This window comes from Phragmites australis, chromosome 6 (assembly GCF_958298935.1).
Source record: "Phragmites australis chromosome 6, lpPhrAust1.1, whole genome shotgun sequence".
Lineage (NCBI taxonomy): Eukaryota > Viridiplantae > Streptophyta > Magnoliopsida > Poales > Poaceae > Phragmites > Phragmites australis.
This window is the reverse complement of record NC_084926.1, coordinates 3,086,247-3,103,652: the sequence shown is the minus strand read 5'-3', so window position 1 is coordinate 3,103,652 and position 17,406 is coordinate 3,086,247. Positions and strand designations below refer to the sequence as shown.

Below are 17,406 nucleotides of genomic sequence, written 5' to 3'. Positions count from 1 at the left end.
TGGACCGTACCACGGTGCCAGTTCCACCTGCCGCCGAAGGGTCCGGTCTGTTCCTTCTGTGCAGCGCGGGCTTTCCGCGAGTTATTGCTTTCGGTAGGCTGATCACCTCGATTGGGCTGAAACTAGGAATTCGGACTGGCCCATAGGCCTACCACCGGCGATCGAAGAAGGTTGCAGCCCACACCATTTACTCGAGGGCTCTCTAGCGCCTAGGCCCATGTATAACTATTCCCGATCTTTTTTTTTTTAACACCTCTTGACTGGGTACAAATGTAGCATCTGTTCGAACAAATATACACACAACAACACACACCACCCAACACACCCAACACAAACACACAGACCTACATCTATACGAAGCACACACAGACATACATCTATACGAAGCAAAAAGCGTCCTTCTAGGAATCGACGAAACCAGCTGGTTCCGTAGGTGACGGGCACGTCACGATCCCCTTATAGCTTCACGCACGAGAGGCAGATCTGAAAATAAACGAAAAAACACGGTGCAAACTCGCGTTGAGCAACGCTCGAACGCGCGCTGGCTCGGGCGCACGCGCCGTCCTTGCCAACCGAGCCGACGCTCGGATGCAACTATTCCCGATCTATATGTGTGATTGCGATTTTTTTATTTTTATATATTTTAAATCAAAAATGCAAATATAAATGTTCATTTTGAAAAATTATAAATCTAGACTCCTAGCGCCAGGCCAGCTATCGCTCTTCTAATAGGCGATAGGTTTACTCTCAAATTTAAGACACTATCGAAATAGTTATAAAAAATTTATAATGTATAAGATGCTATCTCTTAAAAAAATCATACAAAAATATGATGATTTTTATGATGAGAAATAAAAAAGACAAATTTCATAAGTAATTGTTTCTTATTGCACAAGTAATTATTAAGATAATTTTTTTTAGCTAGATGATAGTATACTAAAATTTATCTTTTTTCTCATTGCACAAGCAATTATTTGAGTTTTAAAAAAAATAGAGCTAAATGATAACCTCCTCTACACTATATATTTTTTATAATTTTTAGAATATTTTAATAGTATTTTAAATTTTAAAGTATCAGAACGAAATATTTTTTATTTTTTATTTTTTCACTCGCTTGGAAGGGGAACAGGGTTTAGTATAATTTTTTATTCAAAAAATATAAAAATAAAAAAGTTCCCGATTTGCGAACCCGACCGGAGCGCTCGACCAAGCCCGTACGCCAAAAATCTGCAGATATTTCTGGATCCGGTGGGCTAGCGGGCCCACCAACTGACCCAACCCGCCCACCGTCTTTGCTTGCGGCGACCACGGATAAGCTCCCGCTCCCACTTCCGCGGTCGCCACCTCGCATTCCCCGATTCGACGCCCGGACGCCACAGCCCCATCTCTGAATCCTGATCACCGTCGCACGCGGCATCCGAAACCAATGGCGCTGCTTGCGCCGAGCCCGCGCGCGCTCTGCGTGCTGGAGGCCGCGGCGGCGGCCTCGCCGCACCCGCACTCCTCAGCCTCTTGCTCGACCGTCGCCAGCGGGGCGGCCGGGCGGGGCCTGTGGCTGTGGAAGGGCCGCGGGAGCGGGAGGAGGAGGGGCCGCGGGGACGGAGTCAGGGCGGAGGCCTACTTCTGGGACGTGTCGAAGCCGGTGGAGATGGAGGAGATCGACAGCATGGAGAAGCTCGACGACGCGCTCCGGTGGTCCATCGAGAACAAGCAGCCCATCGTCATCGACTGGTACTAGTCTGGTACCATGCTACCACATTGTCTAACCTACCAATACAAGTATGCAACTTCTTACTACTTACACAGTTACACTGAACTCCATGTAGGCCAATAGTTCAGATCTCGATTGCCATGATAGTAAAACTGAGATGGTAATCTTAAACTAGCTATATTACGTTTCATCAAAATTGAGATTCAGTTTATTCTTGCCAGGATGGCTAGTTGGTGTCGGAAATGCATTTACCTGAAGCCCAGACTGGAGAAGATAGCAGGAGAATATCCAGGGTTGGTGTAAATTCACTTCAGTGGAATGACAATTTCGAGTTGTCTTATTCATCTGTTATCCAGTCAACTGATCCCAGGTCTTAAAGACATACTTTTCAGATTGTTCTGTTGGATTAAATCATGCATCAAATTTCTGTTGCAGAGTCAGGTTTTACTTTGTTGATGTCAATAAAGTTCCACAAAGCGTGGTAAAAAGAGGGAATATAACTGTAAGTGAGCAAATTCCAGGTTTTTTTTCTTACAATAAACCAAGGAACTTAGAATGGCTCTGAAATTATCTGATTCCTTCATCTTTCTTTCTACCATCTTATCCACTTGGCTGTGCTTCCACGTTCAGAAAATGCCCACTATTCAGGTAACACCACATTTTGTTCCATTGTTCATTTTTATTTTGTATGATTTGAATTAGATAAAGCTTGATCCCAATGTACACATTAATATCCAGTTATGGAAGGATGGGGAATGGAAAGAAGAAGTGATAGGAGGCCATAAAGCATGGCTTGTGATGGATGAGGTTAGAGAAATGATCCAGAAGAACAAGTGATCGAATACGCAAGCCGTACAATTGATGTTGTACTATAAAAATGTAAATAGAGATGCAGACGATCTCTTCAGATATTAAGCTGTAATCAAATCAATAAAGCTATATTTCAGCTCTCTATCACAGCAGAGCTGGTTAATACTCTTTGCCACTGTTTGGTTCTCAGATTTGGGCTCCGATTTCAGGAATTGAATTGGGCTCAATTCATTTCCGCTGTTTGGATCGGTAATTGGGCTGGAATTGAATTAGAGGCCAGTTTTTGTGGAATTGGAGAACAACTAAGTTCGGCCCTCACCGATTCAGAGGTCAGGACCTCCGATTTGGACGATTTGGCCCCGACGACCCAAAAAAAACTCGTGTCATCATCCTGGACCCCCGCCCGTCCTCGTTGGCCCGGCAGCCGCCGACCACCGCCGGCGAACTCATCCCCAAATTCGATCGGTTGCCACCACCACCTTCTTCCCAAGTCCGTCGACTGCACGATGCAAAGCGAGTACGCGAGCAGCAGGATTACCGTTGGTGGCCCCGGTAACAACAGTGAAGATTGGGGATTAGAGACAGCGCGATTGGGGCAGTCCAGGTAGTGGTTGCGGCGAAATCGCCCCGGGCTCCATGGCCGCCGAGCAGCGCGAGACCGCTGCCACTATGCTGCATCCTTCCTCCTCTCCGGTTCTCAGATCCACACATTGCTGCCTCCGGAGAGCTCCATGGCCGCCGGCCATGGCGACGACGGCACAGTTCTACCGGGACGAGTTCTGGACTTGAGACATGGCTGAGATTACTATCTGTCTAGCTCCCGTACCTCAACTCATGTCATTCCCGACGACCACATCCAAAGTGTGCAACCAAACACCAACTGGAATTGATTTGATCCAGTTTCCATTTCAGTGATTCCCTTGCTAACCAACCAAAGTAATTGAATTGAAACTCCATTTTCATTTCCACATGGAATTGCATTGGAGGCACAATTCAATCCATCCAACTTTGAGCTTCAATTGAATACCTCAAACCGGCACGCTGTCTCGATTAAAACGCAAAAGCCAACAACTAGTATATTCACAAGAAGAAAGTGCAAACATGTTGTGAAGAACCAAATAATTCAGTCTTCCAATTCAATTCAATTCAAGTCACTCAATATATCTACAAGATTCCAACTACTCTACTTACTTCAGAACTCAAATACCATTTCCATCAACCATAACAAACCCATGGCAATTTAGAATTTCCAAACTACCTAGCTAGCTGGCCGGAAGCAACCGCTTCCGGCACTTGACTTCAATCCTCACGGGTAGCCCTGCGCCGCGACGCCGCCGAGGACAGCGACGGGGAAGTCGCGGGCTCGTCGGTGCCGACGGGGACGTCGGAGAGCGGCGCCAGCACGCGCCTCACGCTCATGGATCGCATCGACCGGAAGCTCAGAGACCTCAGCCTGCTGTCCCTGGAGAAGACGTTGGACGAGTCGCGGAGGATCAGGTAGACCAGCCCCTGGACGAGCACGAACACGGCGACCTTGACGAGCGTGTCGCGCAGCTCCGGCGAGAGCGAGAGGAAGCCCGCCTCCATGGCCACCGGCGGCGAGCGGAGAGGTTGTTGGCAAGGGAGAGACCTGTGTCTGCGCGTATGACCTGTGCGATGACGGGATATCACGTTTGTGTGTTGGCGGGAGTCTCCTCTTGCTCGCTTGCTTTCTTTATATAGAGCCGTTTGGATTGAGTGTGAAACATGTGCTTCTTGCAAGTTGTTTTTTCTTGACCGTACACGCAAGCGGTGAAGTGTGGTGGGTGTTAAATTAGGAGTTGAATTGAATTAGTTGATGTTTTCCGATTATCCTCCTCATAGATGTTTATCCTTATAATAATCATAGGATCGTAACATTGCTTTGCAAGGAAGAACAAGTCTCTGCTCGTAACTGTTCACGTTTTCCATTTGCTCGATTGGACCGTGTTTAACATCTTTGGTTACTGGAGGGGTTTGACTTGGGGTCTGGGACATCTGTCAAGTATGCAGGCTGCTAAGAGTGCTTGGACGGTTTGGTTAAGGTGGCATTGAAGAAAGTGAAAGGTGGCATGGCGAGACAATGACTTATCGGACACCTGCCCTATCCAAGCAATCTCTATCTTGGACCAATCGATACAGACGTAACCATTATGCCTTTGGGTTCAAGCCTGCAAGGCTAGGTTTATTAACCTTGGAAGAATGGATAAGGGCCTCTTTTCTGGAACGAGTTGTAATTAAAACTTAGATGACATGGTCACAAACTCCAATTTTCGCCGTAGAAGATCCTATTAATGTTGGATAAAAGTTCAAACCATTTGATTCGACCAAACAACTTCAAAATCGCCATAATGTTTTTTTTTTTCTAGAACTCTGACTGCATCGATTGGTCGATGCGTTCCAAGGAAGCCTCATCTTCGCCGAATCCCAGAAATCAAAACCTCCTAGCTAGTCCTGAGAACCTTCTTGGACTTGACATTCCATGTGCCACTTTGATCTGCTCGGATTTTTCAACGGGAGGCAGCAGCAAGAACGTGGCGTCGCCTTCTCTGCCTGCCCAAGTAATCACCACCGGCACCGGCACCGGCACCGGCACCGGCACCGGCAAGCCTAGACACGCCAGCTCAACTCTGACGTGTTTGGCTTCACGCGGTTTGCAAGCCGACCAAACGTGCCGATCCGGCGATGCCCAAACTGTCTCGTAAGAGATGCCAGAAACGCTAAACTCGAGCGCGCCTCGGTTCCGTGCGGCGCGGCCGGTCACCGACTAGTGACCTAGTGGGCATCCACTACGAAAAGCAAAGGGATATCATCAGGTTAGGTGAGAAAGGTCGGTATGTTTGACACAAAAGCAAATTTTATTGGATTTTATCTAGAAAGATTCTTGTAAAATCTCATTTATGTTATCCATCTTATGATCTAATAGCTGAGCTGAAGAAGAGAGAGAGGGAGTTGACACGTATTATCACAAGAGAGAAGATCTTTTATAGTACTAAATCCTATATAATTTACTTTCGTTTGGCACTGCTATGAGGTCCTTAGGACAAGAAGAGTAAGAATGACATGTGGCAACTTAGCGTATCAAAGAGGCGACTGCGAGTTGCGGTGGTGAATGTTGACCTCTGAGTAAAGCCACTTCAATGTTTTCCCCTCGTTTAACAGGAGCATTTCTTCTGCTACAATGCTATCTTTTGTATTATGGTGGGACCTTGCTCTATAAGAAATGTTACAATGTGCTCATAGGAATAGGAGGAATCGATCTCTAAAATACATATGGAATGACTCTATCTTGATAAAATGATCGAGCTTTATTCTCGTTGAAAATTTTCTTTGTGCCTCTCTTAATTAAATATATCCATATTTTCTTGCGAAGCATCTAGATGGCTCAACTCCACGTCCTAGAATTCCTATGAATTCGTCTAGACATGCCCACATGAATTATTCTATTTCCCCTATTCTTGTATGCTTCATGTTCTAACGTGTTACCACGATAGTATAGCTGCCGGCAGGTGTGTACTTCATCTTCTAGCACCAGAAACTTGGAACCTCTATGTGTACAACTAGGTGGATCCAACCAAAAAAACGAGTGGACGCATCAATTTAAAATAAGGTCAAATCTACTGAAGTCCAGTGAAAAACAAGAATTTGAGCCGGGTCTGTGACCTCACTGGCTACATACTGGGTCCTCCTATGTGTACAACCCTTTGAGTTGAACCTCCATCCAACACACAAGCTGTTGATTCTCTTCTTTCTAACACCTCTTGCAATGTGTATTTGAGTAACTGTCTGGTTTTAAAAAAAACATAAAAAATGAGTTGTTTTGCTATAGAGAAACAAAATATTTTGAGAAACAGTACTCACAATTATTTGGATGTGAAATAGGGGGTGTATCCATTTTGATATCTAGAAATCCCTATGCATCATCAAAGGTAATTAACAAAAAATGCAAGATCATAGAGGAAAGATTTGAAAGTAAGTTGAGTAGTTGTAGTCCTATCAATTCAATTCAATTCTGTTTATAGCAGTCTTTTTTGTGTTCATGCTATCATTTATTTTAGGTCAATAAAGGAGTACTAAAAAAATAGATTACTATATATTCGGATTTTTCTGGCACGATGATTAGCATAAGAAAAAATATATAAACTTGCTAAATGGAACATCTTATGTAGACCTAAGAATCAAGGTGATTTGGGTATTCAGAACCTAGACATCCAAAACAAGTGTCTATTGAGTAAATAGCTATTCGAACTTATAAATGAGGATGGGTGTGGCAGCGTTTGTTTAGATAAGCATCTTTCTTTGTTTGTTAAAGGAGGACTTAGTCCTTTGTTAATGGTCTATCTAGCCAATGATTTGAATTTTGTAATAAATACAGTTGGGTGCATCTTAGATGCAGAGGCTGGTATTGTATATGTCATCTTGTTGAAATTTAAAAAAAAAACAAACCTTTTCTAAACCATCAAAATGATCATGGAAACAAAGAAGAAACGCGTACACAAACGACGCTTTGGCCGAGTGGTTAAGGCGTGTGCCTGCTAAGTACATGGGGTTTCCCCGCGAGAGTTCGAATCTCTCAGGCGTCGTTCTATTTTCTCCTTTTTTATTTTTCGCGCATTTGGCTCTGTTTCACCTGGTGATGCAATCACCGCTTCGCACGACACGGCACGTTTTCTGTTCTTTTTTTCCAGCTGGACACGGTACTTTACTGGTGGTGGTCGGTTCGTAGTACAGTGAGGAGAAAACAACGGACGTGTGCTCGTGAACCATGCAAGACAGTAACTTTGCTTGGTTAAAAGGGGGAAAAAAGTCAGAGCAACTTGCTGCAAGTTGCCGTCAGAACCATGGAGGGGCTTATTTTACAAGTGTGTTAGCCAAATCCGATAACTCCGTAGCCATGAACAGTCAGGCCAGGCAAACTTCGCACGCTGGGGAAACAATTGCTCCTTGAAATCAACATGCACTGCATAACTTGGTACGGAACAACATGCTTCAGAGACTCGCATACAAGGCACTTCTTTTACAACCAGAGCATGTGTAATGAGGATAACCACAAAGTGTGGTCACTGTTTCCTGGAAATACATCGCCCAGCTTAATAATACACATCTAATATCAGTCAATATACTTGGAAACAACATTTGACATGCTAGCACTGGAAGGTATGAAAATTGCACTGCCAATCCAATTGCCGATTGCATTCTAGTAGGATTGCCTAAAAAAAAACGACTTGCCCTAAGCGAACTTCTGATCTGGGGAAGTCTGCTGAACTCCACAAAGAAGTCTGTCTCTTCCCTGTATTTTTACTGCCTGACCCTGAACGCCACGCAGAAGACAGAATAAGAAACAGCTCTAAGAGAAGAAAAGGGCTAGGACAGCTATCAGAAGATAGGAGCACAGTTTTCATGCTAATGGCGCACTGCATATTCAATGCAAAGAAAAATCAATGTTACCTTTCGAAGAGCTTGGCTCTGTATCTACATCCATCCCATCATTGTCACTATCGACACTACCAGATTCAATCGACTCATCACCGTGGACTAACTGTGGACCATTCAAGAGTTTAGCTGGGCCGATCCCGCACGAACGGGCCCCTAAGTTGGGCTCGATCTGCTTTAGTTAACGACCCAATTAGCCCATGAAATGCTAACATTGGATCCATTTGCTCCTTGTATGTCTCACTGAATGATGTATCTATCGACAGTAAAATATGTATGATAATTTTGTCAATCTCTAAACTTCGTATCTCCGATCTTCAGTAGACAATATGTAAATCTTTAAGCTCCATATCTCTGATCTTGAGTAAACGATGTGTAAATGCATAAGTATAGTGGTGTGTGTGGTAATATAAGTATGTATGTACGCATAGAGCGTTGTACTGATGTTTCTAAATAAAAAGATAACGATGCATTGACACGAGCGATTCCCCTAAAAATTATACACGAGCGATTTGGGCAGGCGCCCTTTGTCCCGAACAAAAAACAAATACAAACAAATGAGCAGTTCGGGTTGAAACTTGAAACAGGGATTGGACTCCCGCTCTTTGCGGTCAAACATTGGAAAGCTCACCCGTATGCTTTCGCGTGCTACCAACTGGTCTTGGTCTTCAGCGTGGCCTGAGAGTATTCTTTGGGGCGCTGATCCATGACGTGCCGGCAACAGCGAACCTCCACGGCGCCGCGACATGCTCGGGAGATGCGTATTCGATGCCGACACGGGGACCGACCAATATGCTCTCCGGCTCTGGCCCGTCCAGTACTTCCAACCCGCCTGAGAGGGTGCATAGGGGTCAGGAATATGTGAAAATAATTTCAATTGGTGCCAGCGATTTCAGGCAGAATTGGAGATCAGTGCAATGTACCAGGTGTGTAAAGAGGATGGTGCGACCAATCCGTGGAAAGGCCCAGAGCTTGCCCAACCTGGATATGGAGGACAGAAATCTAAGAACATAGTTGCATACGAACAATGAGAAAGCAAGAACCTGATACCGAAGACATATACCTTTCCTGGCCCTGAAAGTAGGACTGGTTTCTCTGTTTGTTGACCTCGACGCTGCTGAATTGTCTCAAGTCCTAAAATAGTTCAAATTTTCGAGAAATTGATTGACCTCCATCTCAAAGTAGATGTTATGTTATACGTGAACATTGACAGCGCAAGAGATGCTGAGACCACAAAAATACCTTTTGACAGCTAATAATATAAGAGAGTATCAGTTTCTGTAAAAAAAAACAATTTACAGTGCAAGGACAGGCAATCAAATGTAACTAGCAGAACAAAGTAGGAATCAAAGACAGCTCCAACATGGACCTCCCATGTCCCGTTCAACAAACCAACAAATTAACGTAAGGTTACATTGTGATATATCTTATGATCTAAACAATAAAAACCTCACAAGCTTTCTAGTCATCATGGTTTAAAAGTTAAAACTACATCAAAGATTACCAAACTTTGTGCCAATTGTTGGTTGTGATCTCGGCTAACAGACCGAGATGATTATGGGGGCTTGGACCCACCACAACTCACATTCTGCTAACGAACGCGCCTTGATAGGAGGTGAAAACCATCGATTGGTTTCGGTCCCGAGTCGTCAACGCCACAAATAAAAGGGGAAGCCGGCCACCCCGCGATTGACTTGATCGCTCGTGAGGTTAGCCTCACCCCGACACTCCCAAAACCCTAAATAACTGATCACTGAGGGCGCTGTTATGACCCGAGGGCCATCACCACTGCCGGGATGATCCGGGAGTTCGCCCTCGACACTGCATCACCGACACGAGGCTACATCAACACAGTATTGATCTCTGTCGCTGCTCTTCCCCAAGCGACCGAGATCATCACAATGGTTTCTCCAAGCAACGGTTAGATGAACCTAATTCCACATTATTTCTAAGTGTTCATGTTCTAGGCTAGTTGATCCTGACGGTTTAGTTTAGTCTAATGCTATCACCAACTCATCTAAAAAAGGAAAATAAACTTTGTGGCACCTGACTTAGTCATCCAAATCCTTAGATATTTCACTTGTTAGTACAAGTGTAAACATTAGCTGATCAGGTGTCCGGGAGCAATGTGTACCGCTAACTGGAGCACAGGACCGGATCAAAACAGCAGCACCAACACCCTCCTTGTCTGCAACAACATTGAGCATCATGTGGAGTCCGTAGCATAGATACACATATGCATGCCCTCCCGGTCCAAACTACACGCGGAGGAGCCAAATTTTAGCCCAGCTCAAAGTTCATACCCCCCAAAATGCCATGCTCAGAAGGAATAGGGCAAGGAAGGGCCGGTCTCACCACTGGAGCGGTCCTGGCCGTGATGCCAAACCGGCCGTGGCATGCGGAATCATTTGACCTGTAGGCTTCCACCTGAATCAAATACACACAAAAAATTCAGATTAGCACCACTAGTTGCTTTGCTAAGTTGAACAATTAAAAAATGATACACTCGAATCCAAATAGAGGGGTTAATTTGGCCAGCCGCTATCGCGGCAGAAAAAAATTGTGATCACAAGAAACACGCGAGAGCTTCGAAGAATAACAACCTCGGTGATGCGGAGGACGACTTCGTCGCGGCGCAGGAGCTTGCCGAGGAGGCGGGGCGCGAGGTCGAGCGCGTCCACCTGGAAGAATTCACGCGGCACTACGCGCCCAATATGCGGCACCGCGTTTGTCACCGGCGAAGCTGGGACTGGTTGTCTCGCCAACGCCGACGCCGACGCCCCCGCAGCATCGGCGGCGAGACGGCGGCTGCGGAGCTGCTGCTTCTTCCTGAGGGATGAGCGCTTGAAGCGTGGAGGCGTGGGAGCGCCGGAGGTGGTCATCAGCGGCGGTCGTCGACGGCGAGAGGTGGGGTTTGAGCCCGAATCTTCGGGGGAGAGGGGAAACGTGGGGTGGACGGTGGAGATGAACGGGCGAGCCTCATCGATGTCAACTGGGAAGGGCAATCGCACTTAGGAAAATTTATTATATGTCTGAAGTTAATCCTACTTAGATTATTTATTCGATCGAAAAATAATTAATTTCAGATATATTGTCTGATCAACTTTAAGATATATAATCAGATTTTTTATGACGCGAGGCTACCCGTCGTTGTTCACGGTTCCACGTAGGCATGAATTGTCAATCTAGATCAAAAGAAAAAAAAAAGGAAAGAATGTATTGCTTGCGCCGTTTCGGATTCTTAAAAGCATTTCGTGTTCAGCTAAACAAATGAATGTCAACGATTTCAGGAAGTGTTATTAAGTATTATAATTGATGACGTTACCAACTTGGTCGGTGGACTGTAAGCAACATCTTTGGGAGATTCCACTTTCAAATTTAGCGTATTTGAGGTCACTTGATACTACACATGAATTGGTTAGAGCACGAGGCTAACAAGAGGTTTGAAGGATCTATTATCTATGTTTTGTCCAATGTACAATATGTTGCATCGTGACACAATGTTGCTACCTACCAGGTCAAGAAGGCATAAGAAAAAAGAAGAGTTTTTCATTCCACTTGAGCAGCCCATTCTCTTTCTGGAACTGTGCTTTTACCGGATCCGGCTCCTCTGAAGTACTAAGTGTAAGTCTCCGATAAACAGTACGGTGAACAATATTTTTATATCTAGGTGAATAGTAATTTGCAGTAAATAGTTGTGTGTAGAACAATGTATAATTTGCAGTAAATAGTTATGTGTAGAACAACGTAGCAGAAATACTACACACGTGTTTACTGTTACATGTAATGTAGCGGTACCGTAGCTACTTTCACATATTGTATTGTCATGGTCACTGTTCATCCACGCCTTTCCTTCATCACGTCAAAAGAGTCGGATCTGCTTTTACTACATAGACAATTGTGCAAAAGTATGTCTCAGGACTAATCTAACATCGTAAGGATGACATACAACGTTGAAACAAATGTTGAGTGGACCTCTCAAGCTACCATTAAGCCTAAAGAGTTCATTTTAAGGGGAATGCACCCGTCTCTTAATTCTGATGTCAACGCTCATCACTAAAATAAAAAAAGAACATGTCGCGCTATCCTGACCAATGACCCTTTTACAACCACTTCTAGAGTTGTGATACAGAAGCTACAAAACATTGTTAAGGTTCCACCATCGAAGGGTGAAGCAACCAACCACAACACCAAAAAAAGTTCAAGAGGGAGGGGGATGCATCATCTTACTTAACACAGTAAGTCACAGATGAACTATAGCATTAGATCTCGCTTACCGATTTTTAACTTAAAGGCTCACAACTGAGTAAAGTCATGGCTACTGTTCACATGGGACTTTACTCTGTCAAGTCAGGGGATCTACGGGACCAATTTAGGTGGCAGCAAATGTTACAATTTATGACCTATTTATTTTAGTTTTAGTCACTGTTTGTTTTTGCCATGAAGTATTATAATCTTGATTTTATGGAGAAGATTTTGAATTATAAGATGTTATAGTACAACTTAACTTGTGTATTGTGAGAATCAACTTTTAGATTGAGACGTATTATTTTTATTTTTGTTTTTAGGCTAGAATCTATAATCAGAATAAAAACAAGCAAACCCTTATATTGTTGACTAAAGGATTTCGTAGTGTAATGTGTATTGTGAAAATCAACTTTTTAGATTGTGGCTGTTTGTTTTTCTTTTGCTTTTATACTAAAATCAATAATTAGAATAAAAAACAAACAATATCTTAAAGAGGTCAAGTAGAATTTATGGTAGAGAAGTACACTGCTGCAAAGAAGAGATAGATCATACATGTCTGTCTAGTTTAATTATGGATTCCACCATAGAGCATGTTCAAGGGACTTGCCACCCCCGCTAGCTATTGGTAAATTTGCCGAGCGGGACAGAAAAAGCAGCTCCAACAAATTCTTTAACTACTTAACTATATTTGTGCGCTCGCTAGCAGCTTCGTTTTGCTCGCCACGTCCAGCGAGCGGGAGAGACTCGTCATCTCCGTTCGCTACGAGACTGTGACATGTGGATCAATGTAAACAGTACTCGATATACCGATTTTTCTTTCCATCTTCTCTGTTTAAAACATTGATTTTTCTGTTGCTCCAAAAATATTAATTTTTTTGTACGTATTATATAATTATGTGCAATCTATTTTAATTGATTCATCCAAAATGCTTTGTAGAATTTAAAATAAAATTCTCTTTAAAAAAGACTAATTTATAATTTTTAACAATTATCAGGGCTTAAATAAGTTCCCAAAAATCTAGAAAAATTCATTAATATTCTTTTTATGTGATGGATTAATATTTAAAATTATTTTTAACTCTTAGTTATATGGTAAAAAATAAGTTCCTTTGTAATACTTAATTTATAACCGTTGCAATTATTTTTTATTTATAAAATACTAATAATATATGTGAGTGGAATTTAAAGAGCCAGACTTAATAAGTCGATTGAAGCAGAAAAATAGAAAGAATCTTTTAGAGAGACTCTTTATATGAAGACATAAGGAACGAGATTTAGTAAGTCGGTTAGAGATACACTTAGCGTGGCTTGACATTATACATAGCAATTATGCTTCATATGTCAACTTAAGATAAAACTTTTTTCCTTCACAAATACCTGATTGCACAACTAAAGAATGGCATGCTTCCAGAACTTTCTAGACTCGTAGGAAAAAAGTGCAAACTAGACCCCAACCCCAATTCCCCAAATCTTACAGCCACAGCTAGATTCTTATATCCACAACATATAAATCCCCAAAGCAGGTGTTTGAGGGAGTAGTGCAACCGCTGTACACAACCGAGGACCTCCAACCAGCTGGACCCGTCGGAGGTCGGACTCAAGTCGACACCGATGGAGGGCGACGACCGGAGGGCCCCTCTGCTGGGCACCGGGGCCGGCGGACGCTCCCCGTCTCTGCGGCGCCGTGACTCGGCGCGGTCGCTGCGCAGCAGCTTCCTGTCGCGGCTGCCTGACAAGGTGCGCGCGGGGCTTGACCCCGAGCGCCCCGCCGGCGTCGACCTCGCCCGCGCCAGAGGTCTCACCCAAGGTAACCAGCACCAACCCGGCAACTTCACCTGTAGGGAACCACCGTGTCCATGTTGGGCTCAGAAAGATGCGAGCTTTGATTCTTCCCTTGCGAGTAGGCGAGAGAGAGTACTACGATAAGCAGTTCGCGACCCTGAGAACCTTCGAGGAGGTGGAGGCGCTCTGCATGCCCGACGAATTCGAATCGGATCTTGAGGCCTTCGAGGACAAGGAGCAGAAGCAGAGCGAGTTCGCCATGAAGATATCAAACTATGCCAATATCGTTCTACTCGTTTTCAAGGTGATTTCTTGCGTCAGGCTGCAATTGTAGATTGGAATATGGGTACAGGGCAAAGCTCAAGAGTGTGTGCTGATCAATTCAGGCTGCGAAAATGGCAGGTGTATGCTACGGTCAGGACGGGGTCCATGGCGATTGCAGCGTCAACGCTTGACTCGTTGCTGGATTTCATGGCCGGCGGCATCCTTTGGTTCACCCATCTTTCGATGAAGAGCGTGAACATTTACATGTACCCAATTGGGAAGTTGCGTGTTCAGCCGGTTGGGATCATCATCTTCGCCGCTATCATGGCAACTCTAGGTGTTGGCATCTTTGCTTTGGCAGAGCTCCATCTATAACCCTCTATCAAGAAATGTGTAACTTTTGCTATCTGTCAAAGAAATGTGATGTGGGAAGTGTAAGTAAAACTGATTTCTTGTGCCAATTATTAGGTTTTCAGGTCTTGGTCCAAGCTGTTGAGCAACTGGTGGGGAATAAACCTGGCGAGAAGATGACAATGGAGCAGCTGATTTGGTTATACTCCATCATGCTTTCAGCAACTGCTGTGAAACTTGCTCTCTGGCTGTACTGCAGGAGTTCAGGAAATAGCATTGTCCGGGCTTTTGCAAAGGTACGCATATCTGATATCTGCCTCGACGATACAAAATGAACATATACTAACATTTGAATCTGTGACCGCGCAATTGTTTTTGTTGATTGCATAAATAAACTGTTGTCGAATTGTGCTATTTAAAATTGTGTTTGTGGCATTCAGGACCACTATTTTGATGTGGTAACCAATATTGTCGGTCTGGTGGCTGCTGTTCTTGGGGACAAATTCTTATGGTGGATTGACCCCGCAGGGGCTGTACTGCTTGCGGTATATACCATTGTGAATTGGTCCAAAACTGTGTTAGAAAATGCAGGTACTTCCAAAACTCTTTATGTTGTAGCATCTTGAAATTTTACCACTGCTTTATTTCCTGTCTTTAGAAACTTTGAGATAGGGATAATAGATAAAATATGGAAACAACTTCATAAAAAGCCTGCTTAAAGGCTGTTGGAAGATTGTTTAGCCTCCCAGTGCTGCCAATTATAAAGAGTACTGCCAGTTTGACACTAAAAATCAGGTATGCATCTGTCATTCTGAAGGCCTGATCAGCTTGTGACTGTAAATCTTTGCCATAGCTACCCTTGTGGGCCAATGTGCCCCTCCAGAGATGCTGCAAATGCTGACGTACCTCGCCATGAAGCACGACGCACGAGTGAAGCGGGTTGACACTGTTAGAGCTTACAGCTTTGGGGCTCTCTACTTTGTCGAGGTCAGTTAACAACTTGACAATAGAACCCTAGCAGGCTGTGCCCCTCCAATTTCATCGCATATCCTGCTACTAGTGTGACGTGATCTTGATCATATGGTATAATCTACTCTTGTGACAACTCAGGTTGACATCGAACTCTCAGAGGACATGTGGTTAAGAGAGGCGCACACCATCGGTGAATCGCTGCAGGAGAAGATTGAGAAGCTGCCAGAAGTCGAGCGGGCGTTTGTTCATGTGGATTTTGAGAGCACTCATAAGCCGGAGCACAAAGTCAGGAGCAGGCTGCCGACAACTGATCCTTGATAGTTGATAGATTTTGCGTACTCATGTAGTGTTATGGACTTATGGTACGAAGTTAATAAAAGCACAGTGCTTTTTTGTGGGAAATTTCAATATTTGATATCTCATCCACGTGCCTTCCTAGATTTGACATCCTGACTCACATGTCAATGAGTGTCAAACTAAGAGGCGCAAATTATGAAATCTCTCTTTTTATTAGGCGCGGAGGAGCAGCAATGGAATCAATGGTAACATGATAACTGCCTTTGCACTTGTAAACACAAGAGCAGTACGGATGTCTCAACCTTTCCGGTTTACTGATCCAGATCACAAGAGCAGTACGGAGGAGCAGCAATAGAACAACACTATTGTAGTCTCGGCCATACCCATACAACCGGCAACTGTTTCCCTTTCGCAACGACGTGAAAGGGAAAGTGACAAGGACCAGCGAGCTGAACTATCCGACAGAGAGACGAAAGGAACAAAAAGCAGCGTGAATACCGCGCAAGGAAGAAAGCTGAATCAAGCAAACTTAACGGAAAGAGTGCTGGAGCATCAAAACCGCGTTGTCGGCAAGACGATTTGAAAGAGATAGTTATGAAAATAAATATATTTCTATAGATTTATTTATTCATACTTAAAGTTTAGTTATAATTTTATTTGGAATTCAAGTTGTAAGTTTTATCTGAAAGCGGTTTTGTTTGTCATATGGCAATCCTCTATGCATATCGCCTTTGTTTGTTTTATTTGCATTTCAAAATGTCAGGTGACGATGACGAACCAATGACGAGGGTGTGCGGATGGACTAGCGGGATAGCGACACGTGAGGGCGTCCCTCTGGAGCGCCGCGCGCCAAGCTATGGTCAAGGGGACGACAGTCCAGCACTGGTCGAGTTCGGCAATGTGATCGGGCGTGTGGTCAACGAGGTCGAGCAAGCGTGGTTGACGGACGACGTGCAGAGCTGGAACCAGGTGAGCGACACTGCGGGAAGTGTGGGGTTGATCCAGATGTGTCGACGTGGTCGGGCGGTGATAGATCCAGATGTGTCGACATGGTCAGGTGGTGCTGGATCCAGACGGAGACGTGTTGATGTGGTCAGGCGGGGCTAGATCTAGACAGGTCGACACGTGGAGCAGGGACCATCGTGTGGAGACGTGGTTGTGACGGGACGGACGATGTCGGACGTGATCGGACCATGTGGTCAGGGTTAGCGACGTCCAACATGTGGTCGAGACATATGGAGGATGAGCACGTCGTTGCAGTGTGTTCGGCTAACGGATGGAGGATGAGCGCGTCGCTACAGCCGGTCGAGCAGGTGGCTAAACCGGGACGCATGGAGACGGCGGGAGTCGATGACATGTGTTGTGGAATTTGTTGGATTTCAGTAGTAGAATGTTATTCTGGCTACAAGATGAATGCGTGTGTACATGTATCTTCCAAACTAATTACATCAACTCACAACTCTAAATGGTAGGATGAAACTTTAGGAACAAAATTACCATTGATTTGCGCTGTGAGTACT

The 17,406-nt window shown here is 44.4% G+C and overlaps 4 protein-coding genes and 1 non-coding gene across 6 annotated transcripts; 3 read left to right on the top strand and 2 right to left on the bottom strand.

Moving 5' to 3' along the window:
- The first annotated feature begins 1,306 nt into the window (after nucleotides 1-1,306).
- On the top strand, nucleotides 1,307-2,684 carry LOC133921106 (thioredoxin-like 3-1, chloroplastic). Of its 2 annotated transcripts, XM_062365848.1 has the most exons (6): nucleotides 1,307-1,731; nucleotides 1,827-1,871; nucleotides 1,933-2,004; nucleotides 2,147-2,213; nucleotides 2,342-2,359; nucleotides 2,450-2,684. In XM_062365848.1, the coding sequence occupies exons 1-6, from the start codon at nucleotides 1,427-1,429 to the stop codon at nucleotides 2,546-2,548; spliced, it is 606 nt and encodes a 201-aa protein (XP_062221832.1). In that variant the 5' UTR covers nucleotides 1,307-1,426; the 3' UTR covers nucleotides 2,549-2,684. The 2 variants fall into 2 exon arrangements, with proteins under 2 accessions (XP_062221832.1, XP_062221833.1); XM_062365849.1 differs by lacking the exon at nucleotides 1,827-1,871 and having other exon boundaries at nucleotides 1,312-1,731.
- An 887-nt stretch (nucleotides 2,685-3,571) lies between these two features.
- Nucleotides 3,572-4,299, bottom strand: LOC133921107 (uncharacterized). Its single transcript, XM_062365850.1, has one exon. The coding sequence runs from the start codon at nucleotides 4,106-4,108 to the stop codon at nucleotides 3,821-3,823; it is 288 nt and encodes a 95-aa protein (XP_062221834.1). The 5' UTR covers nucleotides 4,109-4,299; the 3' UTR covers nucleotides 3,572-3,820.
- A 2,741-nt stretch (nucleotides 4,300-7,040) lies between these two features.
- TRNAS-GCU (transfer RNA serine (anticodon GCU)) lies at nucleotides 7,041-7,122 on the top strand. Its single transcript has one exon. It is a non-coding gene; the product is annotated as a tRNA-Ser (tRNA).
- A 1,255-nt stretch (nucleotides 7,123-8,377) lies between these two features.
- On the bottom strand, nucleotides 8,378-10,954 carry LOC133920348 (DNA-3-methyladenine glycosylase). Its single transcript, XM_062364963.1, has 6 exons — nucleotides 10,576-10,954; nucleotides 10,328-10,399; nucleotides 10,107-10,230; nucleotides 9,036-9,106; nucleotides 8,896-8,953; nucleotides 8,378-8,804 (listed from the first exon to the last, which is right to left on the bottom strand). Exons 1-6 carry the CDS (start codon nucleotides 10,852-10,854, stop codon nucleotides 8,641-8,643), a joined length of 768 nt encoding a protein of 255 aa, XP_062220947.1. The 5' UTR covers nucleotides 10,855-10,954; the 3' UTR covers nucleotides 8,378-8,640.
- A 2,766-nt stretch (nucleotides 10,955-13,720) lies between these two features.
- Nucleotides 13,721-16,102, top strand: LOC133921104 (metal tolerance protein 3-like). The gene is made up of 7 exons (XM_062365845.1): nucleotides 13,721-14,027; nucleotides 14,125-14,306; nucleotides 14,405-14,603; nucleotides 14,735-14,913; nucleotides 15,058-15,208; nucleotides 15,471-15,604; nucleotides 15,728-16,102. The coding sequence occupies exons 1-7, from the start codon at nucleotides 13,832-13,834 to the stop codon at nucleotides 15,905-15,907; spliced, it is 1,221 nt and encodes a 406-aa protein (XP_062221829.1). The 5' UTR covers nucleotides 13,721-13,831; the 3' UTR covers nucleotides 15,908-16,102.
- Nucleotides 16,103-17,406: the final 1,304 nt, after the last annotated feature.

Coding starts and splice junctions, on each gene's coding strand:
- LOC133921106 (XM_062365848.1), top strand. CDS start 1,427: ATGGCGCTGCTTGCGCCGAGCCCGCGCGCGCTCTGCGTGCTGGAGGCC. Junction 1,732..1,826: donor CAGCCCATCGTCATCGACTG/GTACTAGTCTGG, acceptor AACTCCATGTAG/GCCAATAGTTCAGATCTCGA. Junction 1,872..1,932: donor ATGATAGTAAAACTGAGATG/GTAATCTTAAAC, acceptor TATTCTTGCCAG/GATGGCTAGTTGGTGTCGGA.
- LOC133921107 (XM_062365850.1), bottom strand. CDS start 4,108: ATGGAGGCGGGCTTCCTCTCGCTCTCGCCGGAGCTGCGCGACACGCTC.
- LOC133920348 (XM_062364963.1), bottom strand. CDS start 10,854: ATGACCACCTCCGGCGCTCCCACGCCTCCACGCTTCAAGCGCTCATCC. Junction 8,954..9,035: donor TACTTTCAGGGCCAGGAAAG/GTATATGTCTTC, acceptor CTCCATATCCAG/GTTGGGCAAGCTCTGGGCCT. Junction 8,805..8,895: donor CCATCCTCTTTACACACCTG/GTACATTGCACT, acceptor GCACCCTCTCAG/GCGGGTTGGAAGTACTGGAC.
- LOC133921104 (XM_062365845.1), top strand. CDS start 13,832: ATGGAGGGCGACGACCGGAGGGCCCCTCTGCTGGGCACCGGGGCCGGC. Junction 14,914..15,057: donor TTGTCCGGGCTTTTGCAAAG/GTACGCATATCT, acceptor TGTGGCATTCAG/GACCACTATTTTGATGTGGT. Junction 15,605..15,727: donor GGGCTCTCTACTTTGTCGAG/GTCAGTTAACAA, acceptor GTGACAACTCAG/GTTGACATCGAACTCTCAGA.